The following is a 20,177-nucleotide window of genomic DNA, read 5'->3' as shown; positions in this document are numbered from 1 at the left end:
CAGAATCTGAATCCTTGAGCTGGAAGAAAGCTTACTAACCGTCTAATCCAACTGAGACCCCTAGGAAAGTATATGATGGAAACACAGCTAGCTAGTTCACTGGAAGTGTTATGCTTTATTCCCTGAAGTTCTCTATATATTTGAGATATGAGACCTTTATCCAAGAAAATTTACACAAAAATTTCCCCCAATTTTCTGCTTACCTTCTAATCATGGCTATATTTTATTTGTACAAAACCTTTTTAATTTAATCAAAATAATTCTACAAATATTTTCAAATAATAACATTTGTTCTATATACCATATAGGGTTACCGTGGGGAAGATAATTTGTAAATCTTAAAAAGCACTAGGTAAATGAATGAAAATTGTTATTGTTATTATTGTTATTGGGTCATCTAGTTCATCTCCCCAACCAAATAAATCCATTCCCTTTATAAAATCCCTGAGAAGCCTCTATTTGAACATTCCTAGTGATGGAGAACTCATTACTACATAAGGCAGTCCATTCTATTTTCATATATTTCTAACTATTAGTAAGTTCTACTTACACTGAGCTGAAATTTGCCTCTCTGAAATTTTTACCCACTGCTCCTAGTTCTTCCCTCCACATCAATGCCAAACAAATCTAATTCCTCTAGAAGCAGCAGGATATGATAGAAAGAGCCCTGCATTTGAAAGCTCTGGGTTCAAATCCTAACTTTTCTACTTACTAAATGGAAAAAAAAACAGGGTATAAGAGAAAAAGATTTTATAGAGCTAGACAAACTAATAGCAAAATTCATTTGGAGGAAAAAAAGATCTGGAATGTTAAGGGTTTATCATAGTACCTGGTACACAGTATAATGTTAATAAATGTTTATTGATTTATTGAAATAATGAAAAATGTAGTTATAAAGGGAAAACAGTACTTCCAGACCTCAATCTATAGTATGTTATGAAGCAATAATTAAAGCCATTAAGCCACAATTTTTTAAAAAGTAAAGCAGATTAATGTAACAAACAAGATAAAGAAGAATCAGAAAAAAATGAAACCTACAGCCTAATGTTAAAAAACCTTAAAATATAAATTTCCTAAGAAAGAATTCCCTGTTTGATAAAAACTGCTGAGAAACAACAACACGACTAATATAGAAATACATTTCGCATGACTTCACATACATAATCGATATCATAGTGCTTGCCTTCTCAAGAGGTGGGAAGGAGGGTCCCTTTTAGTGCTAAATCCCATGATCTTCTCATATCTGAAGAACCTCCCCTCAAATATTTGTAGATTCACTCTTTGCAATTAGGCTAAACCCTCACAATATTTTCTAGCCACTAAGGTACATCTTCCAGGCACCAGAATGAATTCACAAAGGGCTAATTTCTTTAAGCTATGAACTAACTAGTAGTTTAATCTGTAGTCTACGTAGGTGGCCAAATCCTGAGCTCTTCTATATCCCTGGACACCTTTTTTTCTTCTGAATAGACATGTTAGTGTCTTGGAAGGAAAGGCCATGGAAGCAGGCCAAACTCAGGGGGAAGAGTCAGGCTGCCTATTAAGGATAAAGAGCTTCAAAGCCAGCATTATACCCATTGTTTCCATTCCCACCACCCACTCCAGCTCTGTGAAGATGCAGAATCATGGAGATTTGTCCCAGGACAGTCATATTCTTCAACAACCTATTCAACTCTCAATCTCTTTATTGATAAATTCCCTATAGTAGTCATTCCACTTGCTCCCAAAGACAAGAAACAAACACCCCAGCACTACAGGCTTACATACAAATCTGACCAGACTAGTCTGGAGCCATTTCAGAGGCAGCCAGATGGCAAAGTAGACAGAGCACTGGGCCCAGGGTCAGGAAGACCTGAGTTCAGATCTGTCCTCAGATACTTGCTAGTTTTGTGACCATGAGCAATCAATCAATAAATCTTTATTAAGCACCTACTATGTGTGAGGCACTGGAAACACAAAAAAAAGGCAAAAGACAGTTCCTGCCCTCAAGGAGCTCATGTTCTAATGAGGCCAACAACATGAAAACAAGTATGTACCAACAAGATATATACAGGATAAATAGGAGATAATTAACAAAGGGAAGGCACTAGAATTAAGAGGGGTTGGGAAAGGTTTCCTCTATAGAGGTTCCCAAAGTAGGTGATACTGCCCCCTGGGGGTGCTGGAATGATCTGGGGGCGAGGGGTGGTGGTGGTAATAGCCTCAGATGCAATTGGGGGGCTTTGAATAAAAATTAGGGGGTGGTGGAAGCATAAGGAAAGAGAAGAAAATTTTGAAAACCGTTCATACATGTTTCATCGGTTGTGTAACAGAGTTAAAGTTGTAGTGATTACATTATTTTCCAAATAAATACACAAAATGCAAGTGATAAACAATCAGTGGTAAAGTCTGCTGATAAGATTTAACAAGCAAGTGTTGGCAGGCAAGCATGTCACGCATTGTCAGGAAGTCCAGCATGCACTGGTAGGAACATGTGCATGTAATGACTTGTTTAAAATATGCTACTACACAATTACATGATGCAATATTACATCATCAAAATTTCAATGCAGGGAAAACCCCACAAATTTATAATAAATTATTAAATTTAAGATGCATCATTTTTTTAAAAAATTATATTTTTGAAATGATTCAATTTTTTAAAAAAACTATTAAAGAATTAAATGAAGTAGATTTCCAAGGGGGTGCTGAGTAATTTTGTTTTTGAAAAGGAGGGCGGCAGGCCAAATGAATTTGTGAACCTCTGTTATAGAAGATGGGATTTTAGTTGGGCCTTAAACGAAGCCAGGGAAGTCAGTAGGTGGAGTTGAGGAGGAAGGTCATTCCAGGGATTCCAGGGATGGGGGACAGCCAGAGAGAACGCTTGTGGCCAAGAGATAGAGTCTTGTTTGTGGAACAGCAAGGAGAGTCACTGAGTTGTACATGGGTACGCGGAGGAGAGTGAGGGATAAGATGACTAGAAAGGTAAGGAGGGGGCTAGGTAAAGAAGGTCCTTGAATGCCAAGAAAAGCATTTTGTATTTGATCCTGGAGGCAACAGGGAGCCACTTGGGTTTACTGAGTAGGGGGATGACATGGGCAGACCTGTGCTTTAGGAAAATCACTTCAGTAGCTGAACAAAGAATGGATCGGAGTGGGGAAAGACTTGAGGCAGGCAGACCCACCAGCAGGCTACTGCAATAGTCCGGGTATGAGCTGATAAAAGCCTGCACTAGAGTAGTGGCAAGTCACTGAACTTCTATCTGCCTCAGTCTCCTCAACTGTAAAATGGGGATAATAATAATAATGGGGAAAATAATAAATAAAGAGGGTTGTTGTGAAGATTAAATGAGATAATTGTAAAGCACCTGGCACTATATCTGGCACACAGCAGACACTTCATAAATGTTTATTCCTTTCCCCTTCCTCATTTCTATCAATGGTCATCACACTTGGTCACCTTGCCAGATAAACAAGCCAACCCTCTGACCCATTCCAACCACCCACAGACAGAAACATACCAGCAAGTCCCCATTGGAGGGTTGCAGTTCACCCAGAAACACCAAAGACAAGACCAGTTTTGCTAGGCCCAAGGTCTTAGACAATCCCAAGAGCTGGTTTGCATGCCATCAGTTTATGGGGTAGAATAGTGGCTAATCCACAGTACATTTGTGAAGATTTTTTTAAGATCCCCATTCTGTTATCTACTGCTTTTCTTACATATCCCTCTCAATTTTGTGGCATCTGAAAACCTGATCTATGTTTTTATCCAAGTTGCTGATAAAAATACTGACTACAGCACTGAGGTCTCTTTCCCTCCAAAAACTTATACCTCTTCCCCATACCCATTTCTGTTAGCATTACCACCACAATTCCAGAATCCTTGGCTTCAGACTTCGGCATCACTTTTGATTCTTCACTCTTGTCTCATTCCCTACATGCAACCTATCATAAAATCCCATTATATCTTTCTTCAAAATGTCTCTCACATTCCTATTTCCTTTGCCACCAATTCGCTTATGTTATGGCAACAGGCTCCTGACTGACTTCACTAATTCCAATTCATCTTAAAAACAAGGTTTTCCTAAAACATCCCTTTCATCATATGATTCTCTGCTTCAAGATCTACAGCGGTTTCCCTGTTACCTAAACTTTTTGTCTGATCTTCAAGGCCATCCATAATTTGTTCCCTCTCTATCTATTCAATTTTGTTCCCATTGCTCCCTTTCAATCAAGTCAATTTCTTCATTGTCCCTGATATACTAATTCCCCTCTCTGTAATCTGCTCATGCTGTCTCCCCTACATGGAATTCACTTATTCATCCAACAAGATCTATAAAATGTCTAATATATGCCCAAGCACTTACTCAGTGCTGGGGACACAATGACCAAAAAAAAAATTCCCAGCCAAAATGGTCACTTGCCAGCCAGCTGCCTTGCTCCCACATACCTACCCCAACAAAAGAAGTCTCATACCATAACAAACAATGATCAAGAAATTCAATGAAAAACTATAAAAACTGACCTCTTCCATCTCCAGAACAGCACAAAGACCAAGGCAGCAACCCATGGACAAGAGGAAAGGGTCTTCCCCCAACCCTGCAAAGTCAACATTAGTCCATCCTAGTTCGATCAGAAAGATTCTGTGTCAGGGGCAGAAAGAAAGGAGGGATTCTGTGAGAAATCCCCAGGGTAGTCAGAAAGCCTCAGGGTGGGGACCTCAGAAACGGTGGAAGGTGAAAGGGAAAGGGGGGAAGGTGAAAGGGAAAGGGGGAAGGTGAAAGGGAAAGAGAGAAGCTGCAACCACATTTGCTGAGCAAGGTAGTGCCATAATGTTCAGTCCCAAACAGCCCAGGTCTACAAATTTGAGGTCCCTAACATTATGTCCTGAGACACCAAAGAGGACCCCAAAGATTCAGCACTCTGAACCACAAGGATCCAAAAGGGTCAACCCTGGAAGATGGAAGGTTCCAGGAGACTCAAGGTGAGACCAAGAAGGGCTGACCCCATACCCTAAGGCACATCAGGGGACAGAGCCTGGCCATGGCACAAAGCGTAGATTCAGAAACTAAAGGTGTAAAGATGAATAAATCAAGCTCCCACAAGAAAAAAATTACTACAAATCTAGTTTTGTAACAACTGAAAGCAGAGACTCAAAGAAAAAAAACAGATTTTCCACAAGGATTGCTTGAATACTTAGAAGAAAGGAAGATGTTAAAAAAAATTAAATAAAAGCTATTGGGGAAAAATGAAGAAGAGGAGAAATAGTTTAGAGGAAAAAGTAGTAAACCTCAACCAAGAAACAGAATCCTTGAAAATTAGAATAGACCAAATGGAAACCAATATTTCCATGAACAAGAAAGAAATATTAGAACAAAAACAAAAGATTGAAAAAAATAAAAGAAAATTTAAGATATCTGTTATCAAAAGCAAACTTAGTAGAAAACAGATCATGGAGAGATGAATTAAGAATCACTGGACTTTCTAAAAACCAAGATTTTTTTTTAAGACCATGGATACATTATTTCAAGAAATCAATTCAAATGAGGTCTATTGGAACCAAAAAGAAAAATTAGGACAGAAATAATCTACTGATCACCTACTGAAAGAAACCCCAAAAGGATAAGTTCTAGGAATATCATCATTCCCACATCAAAGAAAAATTCGTGCAAAGAAAAAATTGTGCAATCCAGAAAGAAGAAGTTCAAGCATCAAGGATCTATAGTCAGGCTTACATAAGACCTAGCAGATCATACAAAAGACCAACAGAGATCTTGAAATACAATATTCTTTTTTTTAATTTTTAAAAATATATTATTTTTAACATTATTTTAAAAAAATTTGAATTCTAAATTCTCTCCTTCCCTCTGGCCCCTCCCCACCCACTGGTTAGCAATATAAATAATACATGTAAAATCATGCAAAACATATTTCCACATTATCCATATCATAAAAAAAAGCAAGAACAATAAAGAAAGTGAGAAAATTACACTTCAATTTGCACTCAGAGTTCATCAGTTCACTCTCTGGAGGTGAATACTATTTTTCATTATGAGTCCTACATAATTGTCTTGGATCATTGTACTAGTCAGATTAGCTAACACTTTCACAGTTGATTATCATCACAATAGTTACTGTGTACAATGATCTCCTTGTTCTGCTCAGTTCGTTTTGCATCAGTTCATATAGGTGTTCCCAGATTTTTCTGAAACTATCTCCCTCATCATTTCTTATGACACCGTAGTAGAATTAACTGTTGTTGTTCAGTTATGTACATCTTCATGACCCTATCTGGGATTTTCTTGGCAACGATACTGGAATGATTTGCCATTTCCTTCTCCTGCTCATTTTACAGATGAGGAAATGGAGGCAAACAGGGTTAAGCAACTTGCAAATAGTAGAATACAGTATTCCCAAACACAAACTATATAGTCCCACAATCAAAGGGGAAGGGAAAGAGAATAACATTTATATAATGCCTACTATATATATGTACTATGCTAAGTGTATTTTACCTAATGCCTACTACTATATAGGTACTATGCTAAGGACATTTTACTTTTTACAAATATTATCTTATTTAATCCTCACAACAACCCTGGGAGTTAAGTGCTATTATTATCCCCATTTAATAGTTGTGGATACTAAAGCAGACAGAAGTGAAGTGACTTGCCTAAGGTTACACAGCTAATAAGTGTCTGTGGCTGGATTTGAACTCAGGTCTTCTTGACTCCAAGCCCAGTGGAGTCATCCACTATATCCACTATACCACCTAACTCCCCTGCCATATAACCCTACACTTAACCTCTGGCTGCCTCAGTTTCCTCATCTGTAAAGGGGTGATAATAATAGCACCTATTTCCCAGGGTTATTGTGGGGATCAAATGAAATAATATTTGTAAAATGCCTAGCACAGTGCCTGGGCATGCAAAAATGTTTTTTTCCCTTCCTTTTTTCCTTTCTTCCAAGAACGCAGCACCACATCTTATAAAATGAAAGAATATCTGTAAAGTACTTTGAATGTCATATAAATGCTAGATGTCATTATTACTAATAAACTTCCTCTGAAATACCCTCAGTACCTGGTGGCAAATACTCATCAATCTGAATAAAGAGAGATTCTCAGGGAAGGAGTTTGTCCATAAAAATAAAATATTTCAAACACCACCACCATCAACAATATCAAGAATTCACTGAACCTTAAAATCTCAGGCAAATTGGGAGTTGAATGAAATATTACAGGTGAGGTTCTAACAACCCCTTCTCCCCTCTAAAAACAAAACAAAACCAAAAAACCTAAACAAAGGAGTCAAGAAACACATCCTGCAAACTGCCAAAGGAAGAACACGTCTTCAAAGGCCCCAGACGGCTCGCAAACTTCAGATGCTGGTTTCAGGGCCTGCGGCTGCCTCACAAGGCACAAGATGGTGGCAGCCTGCACAACATTTGCTCATTAGTTACACACATACAAAGCAACCAAATGGAAAACATATTCTAGATTCTCTGAAGCTCCCCAAGGGCCCAGGTTGCTGCCTGAAGACTGCTCATTCTCCTCCCCTGGCTCCCTCTCAACACAAACACACTCTGGCCTCAGCTGCTGCTTCTTTCCGCTTGCCGCTGAGAACGCCAGTCAGTCTGACGTTCAGGACGATGACACGGGGCACTACTCAATCCAGGAAGAATGCTCATGTGAGAATTTAAATCAGCTGGAGAGCCCCACCGGCGCATAATAACATCTATAACTTGGACCACATTTCCCTTATCTGTCGTGTTTCTGCTATACATTCTGTTACTCTGATCTTAAGCCTCCCTCACTTCTTTCTGTCTCTAGGATTAACCTTACAAATCCGAGGGAAATCAAACTCTTTCTAAGGTTATCCTAAGATTGTGGAGACCTACAGTTGTATTTCCTGTGCTGGCATTTGTCTGTACCTAAAATCAACTCGTAGGGTTGGATATCAAGAAAATATCAAGGTGCGTAGTAAACATTCTAATTGATTCTCTTGGAGAATTTCTCAAGAAAAAAGAATAATTATACACAGTGGCATATCAGCCCCTTTTTGACCCAAAACAGCTTGGGACTGATTGACAGGTCACAGGATGACAGAACCTCAATCTGAAAGAGACCACAGAAATCACCTAATCCAATCTCTTTATTTTATAGATGAGGAAACTGAGCTCAGAGCGATGGACTGTTATGTAGCACAGTGAATAGAACGTTGGGCTTAGAGTCAGTTCAAATCTTTCCTCTGACGTTTATTAGCTCTGTGACCTTGGGTAAGTCACCTCTATGAGCCTCTGTTTCCTCATCTGTAAAGCAGGGATAATTGTAACATCTGTCTCCAAGGGTTGTTGTGATGATCAAATGAAATAACATAGGCTTAAGCACTTTGAAAACTTTAAAGGACTAATCCTTAATAAAAGGATTTGTTCTGTGAAGTTTGGATTCAGTCAAAGGACTAAACTTGAAGACGCAGAGGGCCACATGTGGCCTCAAGGCTGCAGGTCCCCCACCCCTGGACTAAATAAATGCTAACCATTATTTTTCCTTGGATGTTGGAACAGCTGTATGAGTGACATTTGTTTGCAAGCTTCAGATGGGGGAAAAGCCTATTCTCTAAAACAGTAGAAAGCTGTTTTGATTACACACTCTATCAGTAAAAATTGTTTGCACAAGTTCCCCTACGTATATGTATTTACTTAATTATAAATTATATAGAAAACTAAGAAACGTGCTGAACTTGTATTGGTAGAGAGTTTTCTCACTAAGGAGTTCCATGTATTAATGACATCCCAGGATCAGCTCCATCCTTATCCATGTATTATTCTGATAATAATTAATCAATCAGTAAAAATTTATTAAGCACCTATTATATGTCAGACACTGTATTAAATGCTAGGGATACAAAAAGGGGCAAAAGACAGTCCCTGCCCTCAAGAAGTTTATAATCTAATGGGAGAGATAAGCGATATATAGAATAAATGGGAAATAACTAATAGAAGGAACAAGGCAGCTAGATGGTGCAGTGGATAGAGCCTGAAGTCAAGAAGACATCTTCCTGAGATACTTACTAGCTGTGTGACTTGGGCAAGTCACTTAACTTTCTTTGCCTCAGTTTTCTCACCTATAAAATGAGTTGGAGAAGGAAATGGCAAAACACTCCAGTATCTTTGCCAAGAAAACCCCAAATGGCATCACAGCAAGTTGGACATGACTAAACAACAAAAACAGAAGGAAGGCATCAGAATTAAGAGGGATTAGAAAAGACTGCTTATAGAAAATGAGCTTTTCACTGGAGCTTGAAGGAAGCCAGGAGGCAGAGATGAGGAGGGAAAGCATTCCAGACATGGGAGAGAGCCAGAGAAAATTTCCAGAGCTGGGAGATGGAGTATCTTGTATATGGAACAAGTGGGAGGGCAGTGTCACTGGACCGAAGAATGCAGGGGGAGGGACATAAGAGGTACTGGAAACAGTAGGGTGGGGCTTGGTTATGAAAGGCTTTGAACTCCAGAGGATTCTGTATTTGATTCTCAAAGTAATAGGGAGCACTTGGGTTTATTTAGTAGGAGGTCACATAGTCATATCAGTGCTTTAGGAAAATGACTTTAGGGGCTAAATAGAGAATGGACTGGACCAGGGAGAACAGTGGCACATGAACAACCAGCAGGTTATTTCAATAGTTCAAGTGTGAAATGATTTGTGCTTGGTGGTAGTATCAGAAGAAAGAAGGGGATATATTCATGAGCTGTTTCAAAAGTGAAATCAACAGGTGTTGGCAATGGATTGGTTATGCAGGAGAGAAGGGGAGAGATATGGAGGAGTCAGGATAACACCTAGGTTTTGAGTCTGGATGTACTGAAAAGATAGTAGAGTACCCTCAAGAGTAATAATGGAAGTTTGGAAAGGGTGAAAATTAGGAAGAGAAACATAATGAGCTCAGTTTTGGATATACTGAGTTTAAGACATCTGTCTATAGGACATCCAGTCTGAGATATCTGAAAGGCAGTTGGATATGCAAGACTAGAGGTCAGAGGAGATGTGAGGGCTAGATAAAAAGACTTGAGAATCATCAGCACAAAGATGATAATTAAGTCCATGAGAGCTAATGAGATCACCAAGTGCAGTAGCATAGAAAAGGGCCTAGGACAGAACCCTGTGGGACAAAAGAAACTGCAAAGGACTGATGAGACAGCTGGAACCAAAATAGAGGGGTACCCCAAAAACCTAGAGAGAAGGGAGTATCAGCAGCAAAGGCTGAAGAGAGGTCAAGGAGAATGAGGATCGAGAAAAGGCCATTGGATTTGGCAACTAAGAGATTCCTGGCAACTTTGGATAGAGCAGTTTGGGTTGAATGATGAGGTGGGAAGCCATATTGTAGGGAGTTAAGAAGAAAGTGAGAGGAGAGGAAGTGGAGGCACTGTATTGTAGATCTGTTATGTAGAGATGACTTACTCAAGAAGCTTATTCACAAAGGGCAGAAGAGATAGAGAATGACAGAAGGGATGGAAGGATAAAACGAAGCTTTCCAAGGATGAGGGAGACATGGGCATGGTTGTGAGCAATAAGGAGACAGTCAGTAGACAGGGTGAGTTTAAAGAAAAGTGGGTATGAGTGAAGAATTGAGGGTGACACCTAGGTTGTAAATCTGAGTGCTTGGAAGGACAATGGTGCCCTTGACAGTAATTGGAAAGTCTACAAGAGGGCAAGTTTTCTTATGGGGCATGGGGAAGGTAATGAGGTCTATTTTTGATATTTTGAGTTAAGATGCCTAAAGGACAACCAAATGTCTAAAATATAGTTCATGATCTGGGACTGGAGCTCAGAAGACAGACTAGAGCTGGCTATCTCCATCAGGTAGGCATCCATGTAGACACGATCATTAAGTAATCAAGTAAGTTTACAAAGAGAATAGAGGAAGGCCAACGACAGAGTCTTGGGGCATAGCAGACATGAAGTAGATGAAGACACATCAAAGGAAAATTTAGAAGAAACAGTCATACAGATAGGAGAAGATCCAAGAGAGAGTAGTGTCACAACAACCCAGAGAGTTGTATCTAGAAAGATTATACTTAGTGTACCTAGAAAGAGTATCTAGGAGGAAAAAGTGGCCAACAGTGTCACCCAGCCATATCACAAGCAAAGTTGGCACTCATCAAATGAGAAATGGGTAAACAAATTATGATATATGAAAGTAATTGAATATTACCGTGCCATAAATGATAAAGGCCATGGATTCAGAAAACTCAGAAAGACTTACATGAACTGATCTTGAGTAAAGTAAACAGAATCAGGAAAATAATTTATGCAATAACTACAACATTATAAAAAAAAAATTTGGAAAATTTAAAAACTCTAATCAATGCAATGACCAATAATGCATCCAGAGAACCAATTATGAAGCACACTCCACAGTAACAAAGATGCAGAAGACTTAAGGTGTAAATTAACATACATATTTAGACAATGCCAATGCGTAGATCACAGGATTCATTGGAAAAGACCTTGATGTTGGGAAAGATTGAAGGCAAAAGGAAAGAAGGACAGCAGAGGATGAGATGAACAGATAGTGTCATGGAAGCAATGAACATGAGCTTGGACAAACTTAAGGAGATAGTGGAGGCTAGAAGGGCCGGGTATGTGATAGTCCAGGGGGTCACCAAAAGTCAGACACGAATGAATGAATAAACAACATATAGATTTATTTTGTTTTGCTTAACTATGCTTTGTTTAAAAAAAATTGTGGGTTTTTTAGGTGTTTTTTTTACTGGGGAGCTAGGGTTGGAGATGGAGACGGGAAATGATAATGACACTGATGCCCCACAAAAAGGAAAAGAGGGTTTTTGTAATGTTTTTAAGTAAAAAGAAGAGAACAGAAGGTTAAGAAGGAGATACAAATATTTAGAACAGCTTTGAAACTAACATGTGCAATTTATTATGTAACTTAGAAGAGAATTACAAGTAGTAGGCAGTAATGGAGATGTAGTGTTTTATACTGCAGTCCTCTTTTTCTGTTCTTCTTTGACTATGGAAATGCTTGTGTTTGGCAATATTTACCAAGATAAGAATAACAGAAGGTCACCCCAGAAGAAAAATGCATATTCTGCCAAAAAGGGTCCAACATAGCCTCAACTAAGTGGAGCTTTGATGCAGCATCGGTGTTGTTGTTCAACCGTTCAGTTATGTCCGACTCTACATGGCCATAGCCCACGAGGCCCTTCTATCTTCCACTATCTCTCGGAGTTCGTCCAAGTTCACGTTCACTGTTTCCATGATACTATCTAACCATCTCATCCTCTGCTGTCCCCTATTCCTTTTGCCTTCAACTTTTCCCAACATCAGGGTCTTTTCCAATGAGTCCTGTCTTCTCCTTGTGTGGTCAAAGTATTTAAGCTTCCTCTTCAGTGTCTGACCTTCTAAGGAATAGTCTGAATTAATTCTTTAACTAGTGACTAATTCGATCTCCTTGTTGTCCAAGCACAACTCAAAAGGGTCAACTCTGCGACACTCAGCTTTCCTTATAGTCCAACTCTCATAGCCATACATTACTACTGGAAAAACCATAGCTTTGACTATACAGACCTTTGTCAGCAAAGTGATGTCTCTGCTTTTTAGTATGCTGTCTAGATTTGCCAGAGCTTTTCTTCCAAGGAACGAGAGTCTTTTAATTTCATGGCTGCAGATGCCATCTGCAGTGATCTTTGAACCCAAGACTATAACTGACATTGCTTCCATTTCTTCTCCCTGTATTTGCCAGGAAGTGATGGGACTAGTAGCTATGATCATGGTTTTTTTGATGTCAAGCTTCAAGCCAGCTTTTACACTTTCCTTTTTCACCCTCATCAAGAGGCTTCTTAATTCTTCTTCACTTTGGTATAGCATAAAAGCCAAATTCATACAATGCTAAAGCTGGGAAGTGGCTTAATTGTTTGCCTAGCCCTAGACCAACCCCTCTTTCCAGGAAGAATCCCAATCCAAACCATCCAGCCAATTAAAAATCCACACTATGTGTAATTAGTTATAGAAGAAGAAACTCTCAGACTTCCTTCAGTAACTCCATTCCAGAATTTAACAAGGGAGAACAGAGACTCTTAGAGTACTTGGCTTGCTAAATAAAGCTTCATGTACAAGAAAAGCTGCCCTGAAACATAAGATTTAATTACTATGACTTTGGCCTGTGTTATCATTGGAGTAATATCATTAAAACGGGAAGAACTTGAACCAAAAATATCCCTGCGGAGTTTCCATTCAAAGGGCACAAAGAAAAGAGGAATGACATATTCTTCAGAGGAAAAAATGTAACAATCTTGGGTTGAGGAAGTAAATTCCAAAGATGTTCTCTCCACTTTGTCTGACATGGTATTTCCTTTTTGTATATGATTTAGGACAGCGAGATGGTGGAGTGGATAAGAGTGCCAGGCCTGGAGTCAGGAGGATTCATCTTTCTGAATTCAAATCTGGCCTCAGACACTTAACTATCTATGTAACTCTGCCACTTAACCCTGTTTGCCTCAATTTCCTCATCTGTAAAAAAAAAAATGAGCTGGAGAAGGAAATGGCAAATTGCTCCAGTGTTTATGCCAAGAAAACCCCAAATGGGGTCATGAAGAGTCAGACATGACTAAAAAAACAACTGAACAACACATGATTTAGAGCTGGAAGTCACCTTAAAGATTATCTGGTCCAATTCTTTCATTATAAAAATCAGAAGCCTGAAGCCCAGAGGTTAAGTAACAAACCCAAGATCTTAAAACTTGGATCCTCTGACTCCATACGCAGTGCTCTTTTTCCTAAATGATACTTTTCTTTCTTCTTAAACTACTCGCCTCTCTTTCTCTTGATTCTTTAACTATGGACTTTAGAAATAGTTTTTGTCATCCCTTCCTACCATTAATCTAGGGCCTGTGGTGGAACATCCCATCCAGGCTATTTTTTAATGGCCTATAACCTTGTCGTTCTCCAATTACCTGAGACTTTTCAAGTCCACTTAATGAGATCACATAAGGTTAGTGCCTCCTTTATAATCCTACCACGGAAGGTAAGAATAATATTGTGATTCTTTGTAGAATGATCATAAAAGATGGGTTAAACACCTGTGAGTTCTGTATGAATCAGATCTGCAGGGCTGGGTTCATGGACATTGAACTGACGTTACCCCTCTATGTTTACACACACCTAGGAGGATCAGACCAGTATAGACAATGGGACAGCATGAAGACCCAGAAGTTCCCAAGACAGCTAATGGTAACAGGCACTAATAAGACTTGCTAGGGGCCAGGCACTGTGTAATCAGTGAGATGTTTCCACCCTACCCCTCTCTTACCTTGGCAAAGAAAATCCAGGCTGTGTGCTGTGCTGGAGCCATGTTGTTTTTTAGCTTCACTGAATTTAACATCAAAAAGAATCCCAAGAATCCACTGGATGGGGAAAACAGAAAAAATGTTTTATTAATGAACCAGCATTCTTCAAAGCATTCAAAACGATTTTTTGGGTTTCTCTTATATTCACTATGATTTCACGGAAACAACTTTTATCTACACTTTGTTTTCCAATCTCATAATTATTCAATTCAAGCACTGTTCAGCAACTACTGTATGCAAGGCACCATATTAGGCATTGGAAGAAATAGAAAATTTAGATAAGACAGAGTCCCACCACGATTTGGATCTTACAGGGTAAAGAGACACACAGAGAACTATAGGAACTGGCTTTGGACCTTCAGGTTCATTAATATAGAAACTCCTATTAAGAACATGCAGGAACAAAAATTTAGAGCTGGAACAGAAGTCACTTTCCAGATGTGAACCTGAGCTTCAGAAAAGTTACATGATTTATTCAAGGTCACATTGGCATTAAGTGGCAAAGCTAAGATTTAAACTCAGGTACTCTCCAAATATAGGGCTTTTCCCCCTGTACTATGAAAGTACTTCTGCACTATAAATTGGTACCTGGTTTTAGAAAGTTACCTGAGGCAAGAGATGTTAAGCAATTTGCCCAGGTTCACCTAGACACTATGTATCACAGGTAGGACTTGAACCCAGGCCTTCTTCCTGATTCTGAAGAGGCTGGCTCTCTATCCATGTTGTACACCATGTTGCCTCTGACATAAATAACTAATACACAATCACCTCATTAGAGAAGGGAAAAGGTCATGACCAACTGGTAGATGGGAAAAGGCTTCATGAAGGAGGGAACAACAATTGAGTTGGAGTTTAAAAGATTGGTAAGAATACAAAAAGTGGGAAGAGGGAAGTAAAGGGTCTTGAGTGGGAAAGGATATTCCAGGCATAAGAAGAATGAAGTACAAAGAAAGGAAAATAAAGAAAGGGTCTACATGGCAGATGTCAAATGGCTTAGTTTGTCTGGATAGTAATATGGAGGCCAAATGTATGGTATCAGGCTTAAATGAGAATGTAAGCTACTTGAGGGCAAAGACTGTTTTGTTTTTGTCTCCACATCCAAGGGCCTACAATCTATCATTTGCTATTGATGTTGTTCAGTCCTGTCCAACTCTTCATGACCCCATTTGGGGTTTTCTTGGCAGAGATATTGGAGTGGTTTGCCATTTTCTTCTCCAGCTCATTTTACAGATAAGGAAACTGAGGCAAACAGAGGTTAAGTGACTCGCCTAGGGTCACATAGCTAGTAAATGTCCGAGGCCAGATTTGAACTCAGGAAGATGAATCTTCCTGACTCCAGGCCCAGTGCTCTATCCACTGCGCCATCTAGCTGCCCATATAAATGTTAGCTATTATCATCATCATCATCATTAGATACTAGACTATGCTGAGAATATGCTACTTGACAAGGGGAGCAAATTTTCCTTTTTGAGGTACTAGCAACTGTACTTACAATGCATTAAGATCTTTCTCCAGGAAATCCCTAAATGAAAGAAGCTGTATACAAAGGTCTTCCTTCAGAACCAGCTGCTTGGCTCCTTTTGTTTATAACCAAGTGTGCCTAGGACATGGTGATGGGAATCAGCTTCACAACTAGGGGAGTTTAGCCATGGAAGCTTAAATCATTCAGTCACTTACAACAGAAAGGCAGAGTAGTTCCACAAGAAGTCAGTGTTCTGGAAGTCAGGTGGCCTAGAATTCTATTCCCTGGCAATGCTGCTAACCTTCTTCAATTTCCCCTTCTATAAAATGGGAAGGAGAGTACTTGCTTTTAATATGGAAATATTTTGCATGACTCCACAAATATAATTGATATCACACGGCTTGCCTTCTCAATGGGTGGGGGTGGGGCTAGTGGGAATAGAAGAATTTGGAACTCAAATTTTTTAAAAATGAGTGTTAAAATAAAGTCTATTATTAAAAAAATTTTTTTAAGAGAGTACTTCTTTTTTTTTCATTCGCAGGAATGAGTAACAGACTTTTAGAAAAGCTGAGGAGGGGCTTAGAGATCATTTAAGGCCAACCACTTAATGTTACAGATCAGGGATAGTGTGACACAGAAGATCGCTGGTACTTGGTACTGAGAGGCATATAAGTCTTGGCTCTGACACTAGCTATGTGACCTCTCTGAGCCTCAGTTTCCTCCTCTGTAAGAGGCAGATAATGATGCCTGCACTACCTACCTCATGAGAGGCTTCAAAGAACCCAACATAAATTTTAAATCTTAAAATACTGGATAAATGTTAATAATGATAATTATTATTATTATTATTGTAAATGAAGAAATAAGGAAACTGAGTCCAAAAGACCTGAAGTCACTTCCCCACAGTGACAGAGGTAATAAGTAAGACAGCTAGCACTGGAAATCCTGGCTTTTGATTCCCAATTCAATACTTTTTCTACTCCATCATGAAAATTCAGTGAGGTTAGATCTGAGATAAGCCAGATTCCCTCATGAGAGAGCTTGAAAGGAAGACTGGGAGAGAAAAGTAAGGAATAACCCCGCTTCAGTTGTTTCAGTGGTTTTTAATTTAACTTTCCCCATCATAGAGTTAGATTCTAGATTGCCTAGGGTCACAGAAATCAAGACAACTAGGATTTTTAAACCCCCAATATGTTCCAGAAACAATGTTAAATGCTGAGGATACAAAGACTAGGCAAAAATTGATCGAGTTGCTTTTGTTCAGTTGTTTTCAGTTGTTTCTGACTCTTTGTGACCCCATTTAGGGTTTTCTTGGCAAGGTTACTAGAGCGGTTTGCCCTTTCCCTCTCCAGCTCATTTTACAGATGAGGAAACTGAGGTAAACAGGGTTAAGTGACTTGCCCAGGGTCACATAGCTAGTAAGTGTCTGAGGCTAGATTTGAACTTAGGAAGCTAAGCCTTCCTGGCTTCAGGCCCTCTACTCTAGCCACTGCACCACCCAGCTGCTTAAGCTACTACTACTGACCTTTAAATAAACATTCATAGAAAGTGCATTCACTACTTCAGGTTAATTTAATACTTCTGTAAAGTACTTCTGAATTCTTTATGGATCAACACCAAACTCATCCTTTACAAACATACCTCCCCTCCCTCTTGTAGTAGCAGTAGATTTTAAAGGATGGGAGGAGGACAGAGCAGGGGGAATTTCCAGGACCCTCTTGGAACAACTCTGGGATTCACCTGCGATGGGATTATGAATGGTATATGACGCACCCTCTCTAAGGATTTAGCTTACAATCAGGAAGATCTGTAACATGGCTTGGAGAAAAGAACCCTATTCTTACACCAGGAAAACCTTTGTACTCTCACGAGGGGGTAAATGAAGAAGACAGACTTCTCTTCCTGTTAAAATTTAAAAAGTCAGTTTGTATGTCAGGTTGCAGGGAGTAGCAGATTAAACAGAACTAAACCAAAGCAAAGACGTCGTCCCACAGAGCAAGGTACCACTAATGGGCCACAAATTGGGTCTCTGCTCAAAATAATGAAATATCAGCTTGACATTCCCTTCTTTGTCTTGCCAGTAATTCTGCCAAATAATAATCCCTCCAGGAAAACAAAATCACACGCACAAGTGTGGCACTAAAGAATTCTGTTTTATAATCATAACTAAGAGTAAGCTGAATAAGAAATAATCCAAGTTCATAGTTGCTGGAAGACGTACTCTAGCCAGGCTTTCCAAAAATCTGTAAGTAGGGATTTCAGAGTGGGCTAAAGGCTCAAGCACACAAAAGAACCTCAACAAGGTACATTCAAGCCTTTGCTTGAATGACAGTTCTACCTAGGAGCTATTCATGACTTGCTGGGTTAAAAAAATGGGATGAACTTTGAGGCTTATGACGTCATCAAGTTAGATCTGGAAAGGATCTTGCTTGATGTTCAGTCAGTCACGTCTGACTCTTTGTGACCCCGTTTGGGGTCTTCTTGGCAGATACTGGAGTGGTATGCCATTTCCTTCTCCAGCTCATTTTACAGATGAGGAAACTGAGGCATAGAGGATGAAATGACTTGCCCAGGGTCACACAGCTAGTAAATTGCCTTAGAGGACAACCTCTTTATTTTACAAATGATATAACTAAGGCTTGGAAAGGGAAAATTACTTTGTCCAAAGTCACACAGCCAGCAATTGGTTGAGGCTAGTCCTGGGACTCAGGTCCTCAGTCTCCAAATCCAGTATCTTCCCATTACGTTGTTAATTGGGACTTTTTTTTTTTTGCAGGATTTCCCCCCAAAGTGGTGAAGAGTACCTACAGCGATGGGAACCTCTTTCCATATTAAAGGGTGTACCAACAATAAGACACACCACCCCCACCTCTTTAAAGCAAGTATGGTGCAGAGGAAAGAGGCAGTATAGAAATGAGGAAGACATAGATTTAGAGTCAGAGGTGCACTGGAGAGAGTACTAGATTGAAACTCAGCGGACCTGGATTTAAATCCACCTAACTTCTCTGGGTCTCAGTTTCCTCACCTGTAAAATGAAGGAATTTGGGGCTGATGATTTCTAAAGTCCCCAACTCTAAGTCTATAACCTAAGTTTAAATCTCAGTTGTGCTACTTACTACCTATGTGACCTTGGGCTAACCACTTAAACTCTCTAGGCATCAATTTCCTCTTCTGTACAATGAGGGGGTTAGATACTTACAAGCTGTGTGACCCTGGGCAAGTCACTTAACCTTCTTTGCCTCACTTTCCTCATCTGTAAAATGAGCTGGAGAAGGAAATGGCAAACCACTCCAGTATCTTTGCCAAAAAAAGACCCAAATGGGGTCAAGGAGTCAGACACAACTGAACAACAACAAAGCAGAAGCTAGCAAATTTGAATTCTAGTTCTAACTCCTACTACCAACCAGTTGGATGACCTTAAATATGCCCCTTCACTCCTCTGGAGCTCAGTGTCCTCACCTATAAAACAAAGCAGTTGGATTAAGTGAACTTCCAGCTCTGTAATTCTAGTACGCCATGAGTCAAGGTCAGGTGTTAAGTGGTGAGCACAAAGAGTCTATAAACTGTGACACTCTAATTTAAGTCTCTGATTTAATTCTAAAGTTAAATAATAAATGGTCTCTGAATTTGTCTCCTGTTCTGCATCACCCACTAGATTGTAAAATCCTTGAGAATAGAGATTGCATCTGATGCAACTTCTGTCTCCCCTTACCCTGATCCCAAAGCACCTAGCACAGTGCTGATCACAGAGGAGAAATTTCATAAAGGCCAGTTGTATGACTGGGTGATCTTTGCTTCTCCCTCATACCTAACACAGCCTCTGCAATTCATGGAATTAACGGACTGTATAGGTTTTTTTTCAACAGAGACTCAAGAGTTACCCAGTGAAATCCAGGTAACATAGGCGGTAGAGTGCTGGATCAGAGTCTGGAAGGCCAGGGGTTCAAAGACTACCTCAAACACTTGCAAGCTATGGGACCATGGGCAAGTCACTTAACTTCTCTAATATTCCATTTATTCCTCTACAAAATGGAGCTCAAATGAGATAATGGATATAGAGTGTTTCCCCAAATTTAAAATGCAATCTAAATGCCAGTTCTTGCAGAAGTAGTAGTAGAATTTGGGGGCGAGAAGTGAGAGGGGCATTCTTAAAGATTACCTGGCACAGCAGCTGGTGTGGAATCTGTAAAAATACAGGAATGGAAACTCCAGGGCACTGAAGAGATCACCTGAGGGACAAAGCAACGCAATTCATAAAACATTGGCAACAAATAAACAAGAAGAAAGAAAGAAAGAAAGAAAGAAAGAAAGAAAGAAAGAAAGAAAGAAAGAAAGAAAGAAAGAAAGAAAGAAAGAAAGAAAGAAAGAAAGAAAGAAAG

At 39.5% G+C, this 20,177-nt stretch overlaps 1 protein-coding gene across 3 annotated transcripts in view; it reads right to left on the bottom strand.

Moving 5' to 3' along the window:
- LOC114031939 (transmembrane protein 241-like) overlaps nt 1–20,177 on the bottom strand; it is a 170,165-nt gene that overhangs the window by 64,216 nt on the left and 85,772 nt on the right. For all 3 annotated transcript variants that reach the window (XM_027847156.1, XM_027847157.1, XM_027847158.1), the window contains 2 exons: nt 19,958–20,027; nt 14,300–14,393 (listed from right to left, as the gene is read on the bottom strand). In XM_027847156.1, the coding sequence (XP_027702957.1) occupies nt 14,300–14,393; nt 19,958–20,027 (164 nt within the window). The remainder of the gene's footprint in view (nt 1–14,299; nt 14,394–19,957; nt 20,028–20,177) is intronic.

This window comes from Vombatus ursinus, unplaced genomic scaffold, assembly GCF_900497805.2.
Source record: "Vombatus ursinus unplaced genomic scaffold, bare-nosed wombat genome assembly UNPS02015255.1, whole genome shotgun sequence".
NCBI lineage: Eukaryota > Metazoa > Chordata > Mammalia > Diprotodontia > Vombatidae > Vombatus > Vombatus ursinus.
This window is presented reverse-complemented; position numbering and strand designations above follow the sequence as displayed.